Consider the following 24618-nt stretch of genomic DNA (forward strand, 5'->3'; position numbering starts at 1 on the left):
TTTGTTTCTATATGTTTTCACCTCTAAACACTATTTTTCATACATTTTTTGTTCCTTTACATCACTTCTCTCGTTTTTCTTGGCCGTTTAGGCCGTAACTGTGGCCTGGCTCTACATTAGTACTACGTTTACATAGGCATGCACAATACAGTGTAACTATGAGCAATTACGAAGTTCATTTAAGTGTAATAACGCATGAAATACCTGAATAAAGCATGAATAGAAGAGAACTACTGTCTTTAAAAGTGTCTCTCGTGGTTTTCCGAGACGTGATATCTCTGTGTGCTGTGTTTTACGCTGTAAAATGGTTTGATTTGTCTAATATAAATGTTCTAGAAGGCCCTTCTGGCAAACAGCATATCAGTGTAAGCCACTGAAACAAATTCAAAGCTTAACTATGGCACGATTTTAGGCTGTTTCTAAATGAAAGATTTTCCTGAATTCTATCTCAAAACAGCCCGTTTTTCACAGTGGAAACATCACTGCAGCGCGCACCGCAAAACATCTTTCTCTGGCTGTTTTACCTCGTTTTAGAGGATTCAGTAAAGCCTCAGGTATCTTCAGATGTTTTCACATGTTTAGGACAGAAGTAACTAGAGCAACAATTCAGTTCAATAGTTGTAAATAGTGATAGCTGTATGTTCAGCACTATGCATATTTAATGCAATGCGCACATTAGCGCTAATGTAAGCTAATATACAATGTAGCAAAGTCAAATAAAATAAAACAAACGGATAAATTGACAGTAATGTTAAAGTATGACTTGCTATGTAATTTTATTTTATTATAAATAAAATAAAATAAAATAAAACACAAAGTAAATGTAGAGTAGTAATGTTAGTAAAAAGTAATGTTATTGTAAATAAAAATAAAAAAATAAAAAAATTCAGAGTAATGTTAATGTAAGCCTCGCTCTGCACTTGGTAAGCTGAAAAAAAAAAACCCCATTAAAAATAAATAAAAGTAATGTTAATGTAAGCCTTGCTGTGATTTGCTGATAAAAAATAAATTTAAAAAATTAAATTAAATTAAATAAATTCAGAGTAAGCCTTGCTGTGCACTTGGTAAGCTGATAAATAAAAAATAAATAAATAAATAAATAAATAAGAGTAATGTTAATTAAATCTTGCTGTGTGTACTTGGTAAGCTGATAAATAAAATAAATAAAATAAAATAATGAGAGTAATGTTAATTACATCTTGCTGTGTGTACTTTGGTAAGCTGATAAATAAAAAATTAAATAATAATAATAATAATAAACTGAGCAATTCCAAGAGGGTCCTCACACCATCGGTGCTCGGGCCCTAATAATTGTAAAAGCTAACATGATAAGGTCAATAACAATCCAAAGATCATTGAGACTTTATGAAATCCTCAGATACAATGTTAAAAGCAGCCACTGGGAGTTCTGGTGGTGCGTGGGAAAATATCACTAGAGAGATATTTCCTTGTGAAACTGTGAAGCTCAGAAACAAGAGCTGTTGTTTGGCAAAAATATCTGGTTACTGTATATGTTCGCTGTGGTCATTCTGTTTACAGTATGTGCATGAGTTAAATGATATCGCGAAGGATCAAATGCCCTTTTCTCCAGCCGGCAGCTTTCTGAAACGAGACGTGGAGATGAACAGCCCAATTCAATATCAACACACTTCATAGTCTATAACAATAGCCTAAAATACCCCACTAAACATCATCTATCACAGTCCTTTAGACACTTTTGCACCGAAAAACCCGAAAACTAGGTTTTTCGGAAAAAGGTTTTCAATAAAACACACCTCAAGTCCCCGTATACCTACACTATACACCCTGAATTAATTGTGTCTAACTCTTAATTGGCATATTATATGAAGTAGCATGTATGTAGCGTAAGATAATCGATCGGTGGTAATTTTGTACATGGTTACGGTACCGACAGAGATTAAAAAGATTTGGTCCTCTGGGAGAGAGAGAGAGAGAGAGAGAGAGATAGAGAGAGAGAGAGAGAGTTATACTGCGTCAGTGTCATATACACATTTTTACCGTTAAACCCTCATTATTCCTCGCAAATAAAAGCTACGACTGTCTCTTGATATGCGCATGGATCCGTCTTTTGCTTTAGTAACTCTACGAGTCCCAGCCATGCACTGTTCTTTCAAAGTGTTCGGTATATAGCATTTTCCAGTTTATTTGTTTTCGTCCTCGTCTTCGCCCCCGGCACGCCAGTCTTTCATCGCTGTGGAAACACACGCTTTCCTTAAATCCGATATGCTTCTCAAAACTCCCTTTGTTTGCTTCTCCGTGTGTTTTTTGTGTGTCGTTTTTTTTTTTTTTCGTGTGTTAGTTTTTCAAGAAAAGTTTCCATCCGTCAAAACGTCAAGACTACAACTGTTCAAAACCTGGCAGAGAGAAAGAGAGAGAGAGAGAGATGTCAGATGAGTTTGACTCGGGAGACAGGCTTTGACAGCTTGATACCTGGATGTGGAACCAGGAGCCATCAGTCACAGCGAGAGCCGTGGGAAGCTAAAACTCTTGACATCACATTCAACATGATGGAAGGATTCGGAGAGATGACATGATGCAGGTGTGCTGATAGATTGCATCATCCACAAAACATTTGACTGTTTGCCGGGAGAGTTTATCGGAGACGTTTGCGGCTTTAAAGGAAAGATGACTTCATTCAGCACACTCTTTTAGGCTGTGTTCACACTTGGCATGTTTGGTTGGATTAAAACGAACCCTGGTGCGATTGCTCTGTTAGTGCGCTTCATTTGAATAAGTGTGAACGCTGCCATCTGAACCCTGGTGACACCAAACAAGCTGAAGAGATGAGTCTCAGTCCGCTTCAAAACTAACTCTGGTGCGGCTCAACTGATATATGAACGCAACACGAACCAAAGACATGTAAACGCACCAAAAACAGGAAGATGCGACCCTACTTGGCCAGCAGCCATATCACCCTGTAGCAGTGGTGGACAGTAACAAAGTACATTTACTTGAGTACTGTACTTAAGTACACTTTTTGAGTATCTGTACTTTACTTGAGTATTATCTTTTCTGGAAACTTTTTACTTTAACTTCACTACATTTGAAAGACAAATATCATACTTTTTACTCCACTACATTTCTGTCAAGGTCCTTGAGTAGAAAGTAGTAACGTCAGTCAGGGGATGATTTTGGTTTGGAAATGAAAGTCGGGTTGACGTCAAAACCCGACGTCAGATTTACATCAGAACCCGACGTCAGATTTACGTCAGAACCCGACGTCAGATTTACGTCAGAACCCGACGTCGGACAGACGTTGGATTTTGGTTGGAAATAAAAGTCGGGTTGACGTTAAAGCCAAAAAACTAAGCCAAAGGCACTATTTGGTGGAACAGCCATTTGTGTGTCCGAAACCATTGTAGACGTTATTGAGTGACTTATTCAATCTCACATTCAATCCCACTACTGGAACTGTGCTCTAGAAATAAATGTGATATTGATATGAGGGTAGGCAGGCATAGATTCAGAGGCATAAGGTACTGTAAGTATTATGTAGAACAATGCAACAATAATAAAACAATGCATTGACATTTACTTTTTACTTTTGATACTTAAGTACTTTTAAAAACGAGTACTTCTGTACTTTTACTTAAGTAAGAATCGGCCTTTACAACTTTTACTTGTAACAGAGTAATATTTGACCAGTAGTATCTGTACTTTCACTCAAGTAAGGAAGGTGTGTACTTTGTCCACCTCTGCCCTGTAGCCCAAGACTGGTTTCCCACTGAAGCTAAGCAGGACTGAGCCGGTTAGTACCTGGATGGGAGACCTCCTGGGAAAACCAGGTTGCTGCTGGAAGAGGTGTTGGTGAGGCCAGCAGGGGGCGCTCACCCTGTGGTCTGTGTGGGTCCTAACGCCCCAGTATAGTGACGGGGACACTATACTGTCAAAGAGCACCGTCCTTCGGATGAGATGTAAAAACCGAGGTCCTGACTCTCTGTGGTCATTAAAAATCCCATCTTGTAAAGAGTAGGGGTGTAACCCCGGTGCCCTGGCCACATTCCACCCATTGGCCCTTACCAATCATGGCCTCCTAATAATCCCCATCCACTGAACTGGCTCTATCGCTCTCTCTCCTCTCTCCACCTATAGCTGGTGTGTGGTGAGCGCACTGGTGTTGTACTGTGGCTGCCGTCGCATCATCCAAGTGGATGCTGCACACTGGTGGTGGTTGAGGAGAGATCCCCTGATATGATTGTGAAGCACTTTGGGTGTACAGTAGTACATATGAAAGCGATATATCAATGCCTCATTCTATTCTTCTATTCTAAAAAGGACAGAATGCTCAAGCAAACCTGATTTTTCTTGTGATAGTCGTGATGTTGTCCATCACAGTTCAGTTCAGGCATCAGAACCACGTCTCCTCGCTGCAGATCTTGGTGTGTGTGACGGAGGGATTCCTGACGCTGTTTTGACTCCTTCACACATTTTAGGGTGCTTTCACATCTGCCTCATTTAGTTTGCTTGAATCGGACTACAGTTCATTTTCCCTCTTGGTGCGGTTCGTTTGGGCAGGTGTGAATGCAGCAATCGCACTCGGGTGCGCACCAAAAGCGAACCAGAGAAGCGTACCGAGACTTGGTCCAAAAGCTGGTCTCGGTATGCTTTCAAACGAACACTGGAGCGGTTCGTCTGTGGTGAGAAACGAGTTCTCAGCTGGTCAGAATATATCATATGCAGCTACGCACATACAGCGAGTGCATTTAGCCCAGAACACAGCATTGTTCTGGATGTTCGGTAAGTTATGTCGCAAAATATACATCATAAAAGCCGACCAATCAGATTGTGAACGTGTCTCTATGCCTTTAGGTTCAGTATCTTTAGGTTCGGTGTTAAAATGTCAATGTGAACGCTAAGCGGACCAGGACTAAATGGTTTTGTTTTTGGTCCGGATCAAACAAACCAAGCGAACCGAACTACAAGTGTGAACACACCCTTATACTCAAAACTTGTGATATAGCAAAACAGACATTTTGGCTGATAATTATGTCTCATTGGCTGATATAATTATTATTAATAATAATTTTCAATATATAAAAACAACAACAACAATATTTTTTTTTTGTAAAAAAAAATATTGCTGTCAAAAACACTTGTAAAATCAGACATTATAAATGTATGATTTTGTATATTATAAAACAAAATATCATTACAGTTATGATAATTGAATATTAATTTGTATTGTATCAGTTTGTATGCCATATTAGTTTTTAATTATGATTTAGAATGCATATACTAGAAAGGATATGTACCTGTTTAATACTCTGTATGCAATATTGTATTGAGAAAAATGTTACTGTTACTGGCCTGATATTATCTGTTTGCTGATAATTACAATGAATAAATAATATTACAGAATTGTAAACTATACTTAATCTTTACAGCATGCTTCTCAAAATCATCACTATGTAGACAAAACGTTAACATGTTTGCAAATTAACAAAAGCAACTTAAACTGACCTTTCCTTTAGAGAAAAGACTATTATAAAATAAACATTAAAATAAACAATTATTAATGCTTTTTTTACTAAGTCCAACTGGAGAACAAAATATTTTTAATACAGACTGAGCCTACTAGCATAACTAATTTATTGCAAAAGAGGGATGAAATACTCAGAATGAGTCAAGAAAGCCAAACATGTTATGATGGACAGCTCTGGCATCATTAAAATATTGACTTTTTGATCCGTGTGCTGTGTCCTACCTCTCCTAATGGCTGAGAGTGCACGTGTGCATCCCTGGTTGTGGTCAGTATGGACGACTGGCGTCCTTCGGCCGTTTCAGCTGCACTTTCAAGCGTTTCATGCCGATCTGGAAGCCGTTCATGGACTGGATGGCAGCTTGAGCGCTGGCGGGGTTATCAAAGCTCACAAAGCCTGCAGAGAAGACGGAGTCTGGATGAGACTGTGCCGTTTATGTGTATATGCACACACACACACATACACACGCACACACACACACACACACACGCACACACGCACACAGAGGCCCTAGCACTCTGGGTCCAAAAAAATGAACATTTGGCAAACACTGAATGCATTAAAAAAATGGCTTTGGCATGCAAATAAAAGGGGTTAATTGCCAATTGACTGATAATATGCTAACTGAAACACAATGCATGGTTTAAAACACAATGCAAGCATGATAGTCTAACATTAGGTGTTTATACAGGAAGCCATATGTGTGTTTTTATTGTTTTAATAAACAGAACTCTGCATGGCAACAAAAAAAAATATAAGCAACTGTTTATATATATATATAAATTTTTTTTAGGATACTATGCATCCTGATAAAGTTCCCTTGGCCTTTGGAATTAAAATAGCCCCACATCATCACATAGCCTTCACCATACCTAGAGATTGGCATGATTTTATTTCAGTTAGCCTAAAAGCTAGTTTAATTTGCATTGAGAGATGATCTTATGGAAAGTACCCCATGCCTATCTCTAGGTATGGTGAAGGCTATGTGATGATGTGGGGCTATTTTAATTCCAAAGGCCAAGGGAACTTTATCAGGATGCATAGTATCCTACATTTTTTTTTTTAAAAATACTTAAAAATAAAAATCTGCCTGCCTCTATGGGAATTTAACATAGGGGTGTACTCACTTATGCACCATGTATTTTAAGGAAGAACATTTATTTATTTACGATACATTATTCATTCACAAAGAAAATTGGTGTCCTTAAAGGTTGGATTTTTCCAAATTTTTTAAATTAAGGCATTAAGTTCAATTTCCAAAATATGATTTTTTAATCAACTTTAGCATGGGTGTATTCACTTATGCATTGCACTGTATATATATAAAAGATAAAGTGCCAGTATTGGACCCTGATAGTTGATCAACTGATCAGAAAGAGGTACATATATAGATCTAGAGTGTGTTTGAAAGCAGGAGCAGTGTCTGACCGAAACATTTGCTCTGATTGGTGGCTCGATCCATGAACACCTTTGACGAGATGACGGATCCGAACGGAAGAAACATCTGCATCAGCTCATTATCACCAAACTCCTGCGGCAGGTGATAGATGAACAAGTTGCAGCCCTCCGGACCTGAACCAGACACACACATATTCAATACGCTGTGGCTAACATGAACTTGTATTTCAAACACAAATGAAACATATGACTTAGCTGTACGATTTATTATTTATTTAGTGCATCAGTGAAATAGGCAACAAATGCATTTTATACGCGCAACACAAATCATAACATGCTCCACTGAGATTTTCTTTTCATCGTTTAGGATTTGTGACATTTACACAGTTCAAATGTGACGAGCCAATCAGGAAACACCTGATGGTGATGTAGGGGAGCGCGGGGCACAAAGTAACGTGGGGCTAGTTGTAACACACTTGTTTTAAATACTTCCACACATGCTAGCATGATGAAACTTGGTGTATTTACTAGTTGCCATATATAGAGAAAAAATTGCGCCAAAATAATTTTTTTTTCGGAAGATATCCATAGACATTTATTAAACCATAGCAAAAGTAAATTTCTAACTTAAGTTAATTTTTCATCTCTATTTTTTGTGTTTATTTAAAATGAGACAAATCTGATATTATTTTAATCTCCAATATGTTATTTAACAGTTGATATTGTTCTTTAATGCTTCGCTAACTAGCAAAGACACTAGCAGGGTTTAAATCCCAGTTGTGCAGGTGGGGCATGTTGTCACACTGTGTTACAATGAGCCCCTATTAGAAATATGCTATTCTATTCTATACTTTTATGAATTCTATTGAGAAAACAAAACAGAAATTACTAATTATTAATATATTTTGAACTATGTTGTATAGCTGTGTTTTCAGGTGTGTTCGTAGTCAAACTCAAAAATTAGTTTATATTTAATTATTAAAAAATGCCATTATTTTATATGAAAAAGTTAATAATTGTATTTTATTGAGAAAATATTTTAGTTTGTCTTGTATGTTTGTTTGATTAGATCAGATAGCATTTTAAGCTGTCATATGGTCATGTTACAATGAACCCCACCTATGGGGCATGTTGTCACATTTCACTTCCATTCTTTCGGGGTGTATCAAGAAAAAAGTATATACTGTATTAATAAAACAAAACCACATAATTGTACTAGACATGTGTGAAATTAATGTGGGAAAAAATAAATACTCTGAACACTAAGTAGATTTACACAAACTGAGAAAGTCAAAAAGCGTTACTTTGTGCCCCGCTCTCCCCTAACTAAAAATGAAGATTCTAAAAACTCTAGGAAAGCGGTTGACCCTTTGATGCTGATCTGAATTTCATTGGCTCATTGTAGTTTAGTGAAATGATTGAAGGACATCTGTGATATATCTGTCACGAACCTTCCCGCTGCTGCTGCTGCTGTTGCTGGATGATCTGAGCAGGCTGTGGCAGTGTCTGACCTATAGGGGTCAGTGTTGTGGCAGGATATATGGCTGAAGTCATAAGCATAATCATACAAGAGAGAGAGAGAGAGAGAGAGAGGGACAGATGAGGCAAGAATAAGGACAAGACGAAGGTTAACCTTTATATGCTAATGAAATATGACAGGATCACAGTGCAATGAAATCTGAAAGCATGTTCATCATATATCAAACTGATTTAAAATGACAGATCTCTAGGCATCCGTATGATAGATGTAATATCTAGGAAATTCGAATACAACCTGAGGTTTCAATCACAGCAAAGTCACCTACCAGCAATAACACTCCATGAGCAAAGTTATTTTTTTTCTATGAAAGTGACATTTGTGTCTATCTACTCTATGGAATGAAAAAACCCCAGATCAAATCAGATCTCTATAACATCTCAGTTGTTTCTGCTAAAAAGCAGATTAAATGGAGAGCAAATGTTTCTGAAGAAATGTCTCAAACTGCTCAGGTTTGGAAAGATACATACATGAAATTTCAAACATAATATCTATGGTTTCTCCTGGACAACTATGACCTTAAATGGAGAACAAATAGAGAGTCTCCTGAGAACAAGACCCCAGTTTCAGACGAGATCTCAACAATGTCTCAAACTGTTCGCAAATTTGAAAAGATACACTCTATCTCAAACACAATATCTAAATATCTCAAATACCTCAATTGTTTCTCCAGGGTTCGTACAAATACTGTAAAATAAAATCCAAGGACTTTTCAAGCGCTACTTTTTTGGTGTTCAAGGACTACAATCAGAGATCTCATTTATCAAAGAATATCTTTATTTTCTTTCAAATTCTAAAAAAAGTTAAACTGATAAACCAAAATGATACAAATAAAGTGCAGCACATGCAATGACTGTGGTAACTTTAACCACTGAACGGGATACTATGACAAAGATATTTCTTTATTCAAACTGATTTTTTCTCCCATGAATATTTGATTGACCTGAGGAATGAAAACACTATCATATCCGTGGATATTTATGAGCAATATCACGCTCACAGCCATGCGAAATGACTGCAGCGTTAACTTTGTGAGAAAAGATTGTTTTATCAATAAAAGTAAGCAATATTTTTAATAATTCAAGCACTTTTCAAGTATCTTTTCATAAATATCGCTGTTTTCAAAGGTTTTCCAGGACTTCAATTTCAAAAAGTCAAATTCAAGTACTTCAAGCACCTTGTACGAACCCTGTTTCTCCTATACATTGAGATTAATTGGAGAACAAACTGAGAGTCTCAGATGTTTCTCCTGAGAAAGAGAGCCCGGTAATCTCACACGTGTCTCCTCTAGAGTTTCAGAAGAGATGTCAATGCCAATGTCAATGTCAATTTTATTTCTATAGCACTACTAAATACATTACCAGCTGACCAGTGTGCTTTACATCAATACAAGAGGCTATAAAAACACACAAACAAAACACAATGCAATACATTTCATCCTTGACCATATGCTAATTCAAAAAAATAAGTTTTTAGCCTAGATTTAAAAACAGCCATGGATGGAGCAAATCTAATACTAAAAGGTAAAAGGTAAGATCTCAGCAATGTCTCAAATTCACAAAGATAAAGTCTAAAATCAAAAGTCAGAGATGTCAATATGAACTCATCAAAAGTTTTAAGCTCTTTACTCTTACTGGACGACAACTATTGACTCTTTTGAATTCAATGGAATTTTAGGGGAAATATTGACACTTAGATGAAACATAAGTGAGATCTCCTACACACAAAAGTGTGTGCGCACCTGTGTATTGCTGGACGCCGGTGAAGGCCTGCTGAAGCGTGTCAGCTGCGCTCGGGCTCTGGGTGGAGTACGACTGCAGGCCGTTGGTGTACATGGCCTCGACTGGATGACCGTTGGGTTGGTGAGGGATCCCGCTGAATCCGTTAACTATGGGAGTCACGATGCTCGGGACGCCAGAGGAGCCCAGATTAGCTGGAGGAGAGCTCAGACCTGAGACGGACACAAACATCACTGATCCGAGACTAGCGTCATGTTGAAACTGAACTTCACAGGCTGCAATCACTTTTAATTACGGCAGTTTTAATGATATTTTGCTGTTTCAACTCACTTTTCCACATTGATTCTACATCGTAATTGATTCCATGTCAGAATGTGCTGACAGCTGATATTGATTCTGCACACTGTGGATGTAACACCAGTTTGTGCCTGAGGGCAAATTCAGTCATGATCTGGGGTTTCTACACACACACACGTGTTCAGACTGAATTCTAAGTGAATTGCACACACACACACACACGCACGCACGCACGCACACACACACACACTTGTACATCTATCTTTATGAGGACATTCATTGACACAATGCAATCTCTAGCCGCTTACCCTAACCTACCCATCACAACTAAGTGCCTAACCCGAACCCTGACCCTAAACCGACCCTTAACCTCATTATAACCTTATCCCTAAAACCAAGTCTTGACCCTCAAACAGGCCTTTAAAGGGCTCTCAGAAAGTGAGGACTGGCCAAAATGTCATTGGACATTGATTTCTACTGATCAGGTTATGATACTTTCTATTGCCCTTCATCACAGAAACATGTGCAAAACACTAGACTTAAATACAAACATGTTTTGGCCGATTTATAAGCCTTTTTAAATAGTGAGGACCAGTAAAATTTCCTCACTAGGTGGTTGTCATAATACATTAGTACATAAGTGAGGGCATTTGGCCCTCACAAGTAAAGCCAAACCTATACACAAAGACACACATGTTGGGGTTTCATGGTTTATGGGGACTTTCCATAGATATAATGATTTGTTTTTACTGTATATTCCATCTCCTACCCTGCATTTTTTTTTTTTTTTTTTTTTTAACATCGCTTAGTATGATTTATAAACTGTTTTTCTCATGGGGACCAAAAAAAAAAGTGTTTTCAACATTGATAATAATAATAAATGTTTCTTGAGCAGCAAATCATCATATTAGAATGATTTGTGAAGGATCATGTGACACTGCAGACTGGAGTAATGATGCTGAAAATTCAGCTTTAATCACAGGAATAAATTACATTTTAAAATATACTCAAATATAATCTTCTCAGTTATCTTAAATTGTAATATTTCACAATATTACAGTTTTTACTGTATCTTTAATCAAATAAATGTAGCCTTGGTGAGAAGAAAAAACTTCTTTCAGAAACATTAAAAACATGTCACCAACCGCAAAGTTTTATGTCTACAACTGAACATGTGCTTAATATTCCTTCAGGTAATTGACAGGTTTCAACACAATAACGCAAAGCCTCACAAACAAAAAAGTGTGATTATGAATATGTCTGACGTGCTGCTGGCTGTGTCTAATATTGAACAAATCAACACGCTTCAACTTTACTGTCAGTCAAACTGTGGAATAGCAGGTGGTTGGAAAAACAAACAGATAAAGGAATAGTTCACTTGAAAATGAACCTTTATGTTATAATTTAATGCATTTCTTCTGTGAAATGTTTTCAGAATGTCAGAGCTTCTGTTTTGCATAAGGAACAGAGAAGCTGTTTCAGGTGTTAAACTGGATATATAGCAGTCATGATGAAATCACACAGAAATACAAAGGTATGAGAGAGCCAGAGAAACATCATCATCTCTCCTGACTGTAGTGTTCAGTGTGATTTGTAGACTTTGAAGGGTGTGTGTTGGTCTCTCTGAGGACTGGGCTCTTTAATGTCTGATCTACAGTCGAATAGAAAGAAAAAAGCATCCGAGTCCGAGTTAAATCAAACACATCATGTATTTCTGTGCTGTCTGGTCTTACGTAACACTCCTGTTTATTGCTGGAAAATCCAGAGAGAATAACCAGCTTAAAATGATAGCTGTATTTTGGAACATAGAAGCAGTTTCTAGTCCAAACTGGTTTAAGGGCCCTATTTTAACGATCAAAGCGCATGGTCTAAAGCGAGGGCGCAAGTTCACTTAGGGCGAGTCCGAATCCACTTTTGCTAGTTTAACGACGGGAAAAATGGTCTAAAAGTGTTGTCTCTATTCTCTTAATGAGTAATGGGTGTGTTTTGGGATTTACGTGCGTTAAACCAATCAGAGTCTCATCTCCCATTCCCTTTAAATGCCAGTTGCGCTCGCGCCATGGCGGATTCGCTATTTACATGACGGAATTTGATAATGGAAAGACCGAACGCGTCTCCAGAGCGCAAACGGATCTGCTCGTGCGCGAGGTAAAAGTGCGCAAGCAGAACATCTACGGGACAAGCCGGATTCACCATATCTTTATGTACACAATAATAATCTTTTACATTGTAATCCTTTTATTTTTAATTTGTGTGCTGCTGTGCGTCCCTGTGTGTGTAATATGCAGAGTGTACATGTGTTGTGGACCCGCCTATAGGCGCACATTACATTACTAACACGCTCTTTAAATAACAAAAATATAAAAATATTGCGCCATTGACTTTAGAGCAGGTTTCAGTTGGTCAATGGCTCAGTCTATTTCTGTTCCTCAAAATAGCAACGCGCCAACAATGCGCCAGAACACACCTCGTTTTCAGACCAGCAGCCCATGGGTGCACAAATGCATTTGCAATTTAAACAACGTGGCGCAGGACGTGAAAATGATAACTGCGTCGGGCTGAAACTAGCAAAACACACTTGCGTTGCGCTTGGCGCTGCATTGCGCCGGGTGTAAGATAGGGCCCTAAGTCTCTGAGTATCTCAGGCGTTTGGGCCTGGTTAAACTCGCAGATCATCTTGATTAAGGGTCCTGCTGGAAAAATCAGGTTATTATAAAGAATATTATAGATCCTGGCTGGCTTATAATTTCTTAAACTAGAGATCCTTCTCAAATAGCCTGAGGGGTCTGAAGAAATTGTAAAAGCAATATGATTTTGTTTTATCAATTATGACTGTGAATATAAGATAAATCAGAGGGGGGTCAGTATGATTTTCTTAAATAAATAATTTCTTTCGTTCAGCAAGGATGCATTAAATTGATCAAAAGTGCAATACATTTATATTTATAAATTTTTTTAAAATCCTGACAAAAATCATGCATCATGTATTCCACAAAAATATGAAGCACAACTGATTTCAGCATTAATAATAATCAGAAATGCTTCTTGAGCAGCAAATCATCATATTAGAATGATTTCTGAAGGATCATGTGACACTGAAGACTGGAGTAATGATGCTGAAAATTCAGCTTTGATCACAGGAATAAATTACATTTTACAATATATTACGATAGAAAACAGTTATTTTTAAATTGCAATAATATTTCTCAATTTTACAGTGTTTACTGTATTTTTAAACAAATAATGCAGCCTTAGACTTCTTTCAAAAACATTATAAAATCTTAATGACCTCAAATGTTTAAATGGTTGTGTACATTGTTGAAAATACAGAAATACAAACTTGCTATAGCGTTTCACTTGATTATGTCATCTACAAAGCTTTATTCCCTGAAACTTCTCTGATTGATGGATCTCAAACAAGGTCATTAAAGGAGTTAATGGCAAACCCTGGTCAGCTAGAAACCGGTTATTATGCAGTGCTACGCAATGCAGCTATCGCCAGTCTGGTTTTAGCTGGATTTTCCAGCGGGATTGAGAAAAGGAAAGTGATAAAGGAGGAGTATAGAGTGAGCGTAGAGAGAAATGTGTGACAGTGAGTCAGAGAGTGTTAATAACACAGAGCGGCTCTCACATCCAAACACCTGACAGCAACTGAACGTGAATTCACACGCTCAGTGAAACACTGAGATAAATCAGACTTCTGAAGGGAAGAGCTACTCTTTTACGCTTATGTGAAACATGAAATTCAACCAGCAGAGTTAGAGATTCATTCGAGGGCCTTTACCACAAACACACACACACACTATGTGCTCATTTATGCTTCAAAACACACGACCAGCACATGCTACTATACAGAGGCTACTATAAAGAAATGCATGATTCAAAATATGATTAAACACCAGTGCAAATTAATACAGAAAATTATAGACAGACATTATAAAAAAAAGAAGGAAAAAAACTTAAATGTAAATAAGAAATGTTTTTACTTACTGTCAACTAACAGAAATAAAGAAGTATTTGAAGTACTACAATTTCTAAAACTGAAATAAAGCTGAATAGAAATATTAAATAACTAATAAAAAATAAACAAATCCCATTACAAAATTACTAAAACTTAAACAACAATTAAAATATATATATAAAAAAAGCGAATTCAAAATATGGACAAACACTAAAATAGTATATAAATAATACTTCACTCTGCAAAGTCGTAAAAACAGGGCCCAATGTCCTTTGTTAATATAAAATTTTAATAGTTTTAGTTTTAGTTAACAATAACAACAGTCACCTTCATGTTGTTCCAAACCTGTATGACTTTCATACTTCGGTGAAACATGAAAGAAGATATTTTGAAGAAGGTCTCAGCTGTTCAAATAGCTTAAAAGTCAATGGGGTCCAAAATAACATGGGACCGCACTGAATTCCATTGTATGAAAAAAAACCCAGAGACATTGATTGGGCCCTACCATACATCCGGCACAATGCAGCGCCAAGCGTGACACAAGTGTTTTTTGCTAGTTTAAACGTACAGTATGGGATTTTTTCTCCACTAGGGGTCGCTAACCTATTTACAATAACAAAGGCGTAGTTTGATGACGCAACATTTGCTAAGAATTATGGATGTTGTCGTCAACGTCAAGCCGACCGATCTAATAATGTTTATGGATGACTGAATACATCGATGTTTTTATCATGACTGTGATATGAAGCAGTTCGGGATTGCTAAGAGACAGCTATCAGCTCCACAAGCGACGCGAGTCCCGCGGATATAAAAGGAATATGGACATTTCATTCTACCGAACTACACGCAGAATCACTACTCACAGGTCAGTTTATTAGACAAATTAAACTTGTGAGGTAACGCAGCGCTGTTTCACTTGGTCTAACATTACACTAGCACACTAAACTGCATTTGAATGTGTTGAAATGTAACTTATGTGTTAGTTTGTCTGTATGAGACTAACGTTAGCAGTAACGTTAAGCTAGATCAACATTAGAATAACATACAGATCATATTCTGACATTTTATCATTGTAGAACTATATAACATTGATTAGTTTTATGTAAATGTGCTCACCTGTTTAATAAAGTACATGTATGAGCGGTCGAAGTCTCGGACGTGGAGCTCTCGTTTATATACTGTCTATGGGAGCTCTCGGCATCTCGAAAACACCGCGCTGATATTGATTCTCGTTTTAGTTCTCCTTTTTTATCCAAAGTCTGCTTGCCATGGTCCATAATGTTTGAACGAAACAACAACAGCGTGCAGATAGACACTGCGAACAGTGGTCCACGTCTGTCGTCTTGGTTACTATCAGAGGGCTCTGGTTCATAGCTCTGGTTACCATGGCAGCACGAGCGGAAACCAGGGACAACGCGGATATGATGCATTGACTGCGACATAACGGAAATAAAGACACGGTCCGTGTCTTCGAATTAAAATATTAATTTCTCTGGATTTAGAAGTTAATTGGAACTGTCGGGATAATGTAAATACACAACTTTAAAAAATATATAACATAGATATAGTGATTTTTTATATTTTTAAAGCAAAAAAAAATACATATTGTGCCTTTAAGCCTGACGCTTAGCATTTTCACGTCCTGCGCCACGTTGTCTAAAGTCAATGGCGAAATAATTTTTTGTTGTTATTTAAAGAGCGCGTTAGTAATATGCGCCTATAGGCGGATCCACAACACGCGTACCACTTTGTCCCGTAGATACGCGCTTTAACCTCGCACACGCGCAGATCCGTTTCCTCGTTCAGTTTTTTCCGCTTGTAAATTCCGGCATGTAAATAGCGAATCCGCCATGGTGTGAGCACAACTGGCTTTTAAAGGGAATGGGAGATGAGACTCTGATTGGTTTATTGCACGTTACGTTCAAAAACACACACCCATTACTCATTATGAGAATAAGGACAACCCTTTTAGACCATGCGCCGGGCGCACCGACCAGTTTACCCGTCGTTAAACTAGCAAAAGTGGATTCAGACTCGCCTTAAGTGCACTTGCTCTTTAGACCATGCGCTTAGATCGTTAAAATAGGGCCCTGTGTGTTTTACAGTAGAACGAAGGTCATAAAGGTTTGAAATTGCACGAGGGTGAGTAAATGATAAAATTAACATTTCTGGGTGAATTATTTTGTGACAACTTCTAGACAAAAAGCTTTTTTTTATACATCTATGATAATCATGCAACTTAATTAAGTCACTTGGGCAAAGACTTCTGTAGAGTGCAGTTCTTAGACCGAAAAAGCTGCAAATAGGACAAAATTTTATGCTGACAGTCAAAAGTCTTCTCTAGTCGCAAGACTAGATGAAAAAAAAAAAAAAGAAGCTGTGAAATTCTGTCCTATAAAACTCGACGCTCAGGGTATTGTGTTCGTACAGGACTTGACTGCTAGCTAAACAGGTAATGACTGTATTTGCATTTAATGTTGCAGAAAGTCACATCACAGCACAGCTGTAGCAAATATTTACTCTTTATGGAGCCGGAATCTGCATGTGCACACGGAGTGTGTGTGGGACAGCACAGGCCCAGGAGAGCTTTTGTCTCTTTTGCAGTGCTTTGTGCATTGTCGTCCCATGCAGCAATGATAAATTAGTCTGCCATGTCTACTACTGTCTGTTCCAGAGACTCCAAGATACTGCTCACACACACACACACACACACACACACACACACACACACACACACACACACACACACACAGACACACACACACACAGTTTAAAAGCTACAAAGGTCAATAGGCGGTCAGAGTAAAAATCAAATCAATAGGAGAGTGGATGCTGGGCGAGTGTATGGTGTTATTGTGTATATAAATGTGTGTGTGTGTTCACCTACAGTAGTATCTGACGTGGTCAGTGAGGAGAAACAGGGTGTATTATAACTCAAGACACGCTACACACACCATGAAAGCTGCATATATAGGGCCTGCATGTATGCATTACAGTAGCATTTATATATATATATATATATATATATATATATATATATATGTCAGTTAAATGATCATACATGTGTATATATATATATATATATATATATATATATATATATATATATAAAGTGTATATATATATATATATATATATACTCTCTCTCTCTCTCTCTGTCTATATATATAAAAAAATTCAAATAATATTAATATTACTACTATATAATATTAGATATTGTAATATTACATAACTTTAATATTGATATCATATATTATCAGTATAATTAGAATTATACATTAAACAAATCTACGCTAAGTTTGAATAAATCAAAGCAAGAGGGGAAGAGAGGGATTTAAACTCAGTTAATTGTGATCAGTAGCTGTTTGTCGGAGGGGAAGTGACCCCGGACACATTTGCATAAAGCATCAGAGCGCACTGGTCTCAGATCAACTTCCTGCTGGTCACATCATTAGTTTCATTAGGATATGAAAGGCAAACCCTGAGCCCAGAACAGCACCCAGACTAAAGGTCATCCTCTGCACAGATGAAAGCATCTGTTCTGTGTGGGCACAGATCGCTCGAGCGTGAGATGATTACGGTTGTCACTCAAAGTCCTGGCATTTCCAACAGCGTGCAATTACAGGAGACTCGAACAAATGTGGCCGCTTAAAACCCACGTGCCTGTTTGGGAGCTCCATGAGCATAATTAAAGACCATATGAAATCAAAACTGGAGTATCAGTACGTTAACAGTAACACAGTATGTGTGTTAGCTTTAAGGTCAACTATATGCTTATTTACTCCTAAAAAATGGTCAAAATAAACTTGATATCTGCAATGTTTCTTCTGAACCTCCATTCCAGAAACAGCTGCAGTCTAAATCATGACCAGCGGATGGATTTTAAATGCTTCTCAAATTCAAGAGCTTGTTTTCATGTTGGACCCAGCGGACTATCCTGTATCCCTTTTTAAACGTCTGCTAAGAAGAGCGAGACCCTGCAGCTGTGTTTGTTTGTGTGTGTGTGTGTGTGTGTGCGGGACCAGCGGTCACCATCTGAAACGCATCCGTGAGATGTGCTTCACATCCAGGTCATCGATTCCTACGGATCAATAGGAATCTCTAGTGTGTTCCAGTCCATGACACTGATCAGGTGAAAGCTGATATTCAACGTGAGATGCGGTTTGAAGTACAAACGAAGTGTAAATCATGAATATTTACTACCAGTAAACTGACCTAATGTAACAAAAATGCAGCGCATACTAGTTTCACAGAGTTGACTACACTGTAAAAAAAAAAAAAAAAAGAGGTACCACTTTATTTTACGGTGTCCTTGTTACATATGTTACATGCACTTACCGTAGTAATAACAGTAAATTATGCATAATTACATGCAACTAACCCTCAACCAAATCCTAATCCTACCCTAACCCTACACTGTAAAAAAAATGTAACCCTCCCAAATCAAAAATTTCAAGTGACCGATAACATCTAAATTTTTCAATTGGCCCAAGTGAAATTCTGGTTGCAATAGTCTGTTAACATTGGCTCAATGAGAAATAATACGTCAGACTAATTGAAAAATTTAGATGTTATCGGTCACTTGAAATTTTTGACTTGGGGATGTAATTTTTTTTTTCAGTGTATAGTAAGTACATGTAGTTGCTTAATATTACTCAGTACTTAAATATATAATTACACTGTAACAATGACGCCTTAAAATAAAGTGTAACCAAAAACGATTTTTTTTTTCCCAGTGTATCTACACGCACAAAATCATACATTAAAAATGTATGGTTACACTTTATTTTAAGGTGTCATTGTTACAGTGTAATTATATATTTAAGTACTGAGTAATATTAAACAACTACATGTACTTACTATAGGGTTAGGGTAGGATTAGGATTTGGTGAGGGTTAGTTGCATGTAATTATGCATAATTTACTGTTATTACTATGGTAAGTACATGCAACATATGTAACAAGGACACTGTAAAATAAAGTGTTACCAATTGTACTTTTAAAGAAATCAAGGTAATAAGGTCTCATTTGCTGAGCAATATATTTTCTACAGCATTTATTAATCTTTGTTAAAGGCACAGTATGTAAGTTTCGCCACTAGAGGTCTCTTATTCAAAACAATAACAAAGGCGTAGCTTAGCTTGGCTAATGCTACCGCTACCGCTAACCCGGACGTCGAGGTCACTTCAGTGATTAGGGAAAAGCACGTAAAAGTCCTGACAGACAGCCAGTATATCCAACAGTTTTAAGTGTTGACAACTTAGTGTTAACTAATAATTGTTGCAAACTGGTACTACCAACAAAATATTAGTGCATTCCTGGAACTGGGCGTCGTTATGCATCGCTTTCTGACAGGACTTTTACGTGCTTTTCCCAAACCCCTGAAGTGACCTTGACGTCCAGGTTAGCGATAGCATTAGCCATCAGGCAAGTGTTATTTAAATAAACTCCTGATGTACTTACAAACTTTCCAATGCCTCGTTTTATGAGTACAGAACCTATTTTTTGGTTTTGAAACCATTTTTTATATCCAAAAATCCTACATATTGTGCCTTTAAATGTTAGTTAATAAAAATACTATTGATCAGTTTTCATTCATGTTAGTTCATAGCACTAACTAATGTTAACAAAATGTATTAATAAATGCTGAAATAAACATGAACTAAGATTAATAAATGATGTAGAAGCTAATAACTAATGTTAATAAATGGAACCTTTTTGTAAAGTGTTACCAAAATTACTACTGTTACCAAACTTAAACTGTTTAATGGATAAAAATATCTCTTACCCTACAATTTGTTGTGTTGAATAACCAGTTTCACAAACTATGTCACATTCCTAAAGTTTTGAACAGTTCTGCTAAATTGTAAGACATTTTAGGAAGAACATCTGAAACAAAGTTGGCATGTAAGTGAGTGTGTGATCAGACTCACCTGAAACAGGTGTCATCGAGGTGGGAGGCAGGCCGTTCATGTTGAGCGCCCCCACCTGGTGAATCTGTGTCGCTGGATACGCAACGCTGGGCGCTAAATAACCCCCGTGAGAAGCCGCCATGATCGCCGCCTGCTGCTGCATCAGCTGAACCAATCAAACAACAGAGAGCTTACGTTACAAAACATTCTACATTATATTAAACACAAACACATATATATAATAATTCTGATCTTATTGAAAATGAAGGATTCTTTACAAAAAAGCACTGCAGGACAGTGATGGTAATACCACGGTATACTTACATACATGCTTGGTAATTACTTCTGAAAGATTCCCATATTTATGTACAATGATATTTACACGGTCCTCCAGGGTACTTTAAGAAATATGTTCAAAAACATAATACTATCATGATATCTTGTTCACAAAAAATAACAACAGCATGGCACTTCTCTGTACTTGTTAGTTATAATAACTTGACCCTGTCGGAGATCCAACATGTGTCTGTAGGTGTTCAAATAAATTGGATCAAACAACATTCCTAAAATGAATTAACGAACACAAATGCACTGTAGCATAGCTAATTATTGTAATTATGTCACTATGGCAACAATCATCTGTGAAAACACAACAGTACAAAGCAGACGTGTAGAGTAACTAATATGTGCTGGAGTCCTGAAATGACCCCATACACACATTTGCTTATTAGCATTCATTTATATTGGCTAGTATATGTATTTGATCAAAAATACAGAAAAAACTGTAATATTGTGAAATATTATTACAATTTAAAATAATGATTTTCTGTTTGAATGTACTTTAAAATGTAGGCTAATTTATTCCTGTGATCAAAGCTGAATTTTCAGCATCATTACTCCAGTCTTCAGTGTCACATGATCCTTCAGAAATCATTAGAATATGATGATTTATTATCAATGTTGGAAACAGTTGTGCGGCTTAATATTTTTTTATTATAACCTGTGATACTTTTTTCGTAGTTAGATGAATAAAAAGTAAAAAAAAGAACAACATTAATTTAAAAAGAAATCTTTTGTATCAATATACACTACCGTTGAAAAATTTGAGGTCAGTGATTTTCTTTCTTTCTTTTTTGAAAGAAATAAGTACTTCTATTCAACAAGGATGTATTAAATTGATAAAAAGTGATAGTAAAAATGTATATTGTAAGAAAAGATTTATATGTTGAATACTGTAAATGCTGTTCTTTTTGTTGCATGTATATATATATATATATATATATATATATATATATATATACACACACACAATAGTATTTGTTTATGTGGAACTGATGCAAATTAGCCTTCTAGAAGACGCTTGTAACTACACACACCCACTGACCGCAGCTCGACGTGAGTGTAATCCATACATGCATTGATATAGACCACACTGATCTACTGGGTTAACCATTAGCATGCATTCTTAATGATGTTACTTTGTTTAGCCATGAAGAGATGGTTTATCAACACAGAATCCACATTCATTTGCAACATTAGCAAACATATACATAAAAGTACCATATTCTCTGAAAAGTATGATGCAAATCCATTGAACAGTACTGTACATGAATATGGTTATCATATAGTAGCGGAGAATATAATAAAAACAAATCATTTCAGGTTAATCATAACTCTGTGGACAGCATCTGTGGCACGCTGTTTATTAATAATTTCAACAAACTCAATAAAAATGTCCATATAAATGTAACTGTGGTACAGAATATCAGTAGTGCCGCTTTAGTTCAGTTTAAATGAATTGCTAACACTTCTGCTGACCAAATTCACATGGCAAATAAACTCCCGTCCAGCCTTGAGACACAAAGACGAGGAGAAAGCCTCAGTGATAAACTCATTTACAGGAGCGCGTGTGTTTGTGTATGCATCTGCGATTTTATTGAATGCTAATGTGTGCTGAACTCCCCAGGTACTCCGAGGCAATCAGCGCTCCATCATGGGCCAATTACTGTTGTAGAGGCGCTTCGAGAGGCACAGCTCAATGCAAAGCCTCCAGCCGCTCACGGGGTGACACGCGTGTTTGTGCATGTTCGGGAGGACGTGCTGACACGTCTTGGGGGGGAAGGCTTGGGAAAATGGAAGTGTTTGGTGCATGAAGAAATGAGATGTCCAAACCGCTGACAATAATTACTTGCTTTGCCATTCATTCAGACTGTAGCTGTAGTTTAAATGGTTGGGCGGTCTCACCGTGCCATGATATAATGTGTCAACCGATCCAGCTGTGGCGCTTATATCCAGCAGATAGCACGCAGATTACTTCATTTATTACAAAAAATCGGATGGTTTGTGCACTGCAAAAATTATTTTCTATACAAATTTCTATTTTCTATTATTTTCTCTGTCTTGCCATACAAAAAAAAAAAAAGTTTTTGCTTAAACCATGAATTATCTGCCAATGGCAATGTAATAAAAATAACCTTACGTTCCCTATGGATTAAGTTTATGTTTCTGACTCCACTGGTGGATTCATTTTTATTGTTTTAAGCATAAACTCACTAAATTCGGATACATATCTCAAGTGATTTTGCTTCTCAAGTAAATGGATCTTGATTTAACAATGTTTAGATATTTAACTGCAAAACGAGACAAACATACTTCGTAAGAAAATCTTTTTTTGCAGTTGGTGCATCAAGTTCCAAATAATAATAATAATTATATATATATATATATATATATATATACACACATATATATATATATATTTTTTTTTTTTAAGAAGTCTCTTATGCTCACCAAGGCTACATTTATTGGTCAAAAATACAGTATATATTAAAAATACATTATTGGTCAAAAATACAGTAAAGACTGTGATAATGTGAAATATTATTTAAAATAACTGCTTTCAATTTAGATATATTTTTAAATGTATTTTTTTTCTATGACAGCAAAGCTGAATTTTCAGCATCATTACTCCAGTCTTCAGTGTCACATGATCCTTCAGAAATCATTCTAATATGCTGATATAGAAACATTTATTATTATTATTATATTTCTGTGGAAACCCATTTTTTCAGGATTCTTTGATGAACAGAGTTCAAAAGAACAGCATTTAAACATGAGGTTGAATTTCCAGCCAGAAATAATAATAAAGTGATTATATATATATATATATATATAGAGTTAAAATCTATATATAAAATATAAAATCTATATATATACACACATATATATATATAATAATAATAATAATAACCGTGATATAAAATGTCTGCCCACCCCTATCTGAGGCTCATCATTGCTGGTTTGTTTGTGTGCTCTAATCAAACAAAACAGGCACAAATGGATTAGAATCAGAAAAATCACATCAAACAGCAAGTGCTGAGAACAAATCATAATTAACATAACAAATACCTGCGTCAGGTTAATATCATCTGAATTGTTTGCTTATGATTTGCAAAAGCTGAGAGTCTGAGCAGGAGCCAGGCGGTTCGTGTGTGTGCAGTTGTGCTGAGATCCACCAGGAGGCGCTGCAAACCACAGACATCTTCTCCATCACAACACAACACACCCACTCCCAGTGTTTTCAAACTACGGCATGTTTTCATCAGTCTGGAGCTCTGTTCACCAAATGAACATCATCAGTGTGCACTAACTCCCTTCATGGTCAAAAGTTAAAGCCTTTCGATTGAAGCGTGACACGGCAGAATTGCACCGCCGAATGTAGTGGATTTGTGGCCTGTTCTTTGTTTGCACTGGGAAAGGTTTCTGAAATGCCCTTCAGTGCTCGACGGCTCGTGCTTTGGTTCTTGAGCAGAGCGCACTGGAACATTACAGCTTCCAATCCTCTCCCGCTTTTATTTGTGTTGTCTATTCCAGTGCCAGGCCTTTGAGACATCAGTGCAGTGCCAGAGAGAGTGCTGGAGCAGGGCATTATGGGATATAGAGTATAGTGCCCTGTTTGTTCCAATGCACTGTCAAATAATCCTTACTAGTGCAGTTTCAAATGATCTCACTTTACCACACTGCATTTGTGTATGTATATTTAGATAATTCATCATTTTTAATTTTGCACTGCTGCTCAAAAGTATAAAAAATAAATAGATAAACTACTTGACATGACTAATCTATTTTGGTTTCTGGATGACTAAACGACCCTGCTTACGGATAATCATTTCTTGACAACTTCCAGGTTCAAAACTTTCAAAACTGCTGTGGCAGCATTTATGAAAAACAATTAGCTGACTGTTTTATAACAGAAAAAGTCTATAAGAACCACT

At 36.8% G+C, this 24618-nt stretch overlaps 1 protein-coding gene across 1 annotated transcript in view; it reads right to left on the reverse strand.

Annotated features, from left to right (window-relative positions):
- Positions 1-2249: 2249 nt before the first annotated feature.
- LOC311085978 (CUGBP Elav-like family member 5) overlaps positions 2250-24618 on the reverse strand; it is a 177858-nt gene continuing 155489 nt past the window's right edge. The window contains exons 7-12 of the mRNA XM_084118598.1: positions 20366-20510; positions 10178-10387; positions 8351-8443; positions 6930-7073; positions 5726-5897; positions 2250-2375 (exon numbers count right to left, since the gene is read on the reverse strand). Coding sequence (XP_083974724.1) covers positions 5770-5897; positions 6930-7073; positions 8351-8443; positions 10178-10387; positions 20366-20510 — 720 coding nt within the window. The 3' untranslated portion in view covers positions 2250-2375; positions 5726-5769. The remainder of the gene's footprint in view (positions 2376-5725; positions 5898-6929; positions 7074-8350; positions 8444-10177; positions 10388-20365; positions 20511-24618) is intronic.

This window comes from Abramis brama (genome assembly GCF_963993115.1).
Source record: "Abramis brama genome assembly, chromosome: 7".
In the NCBI taxonomy this organism is placed as follows: domain Eukaryota; kingdom Metazoa; phylum Chordata; class Actinopteri; order Cypriniformes; family Leuciscidae; genus Abramis; species Abramis brama.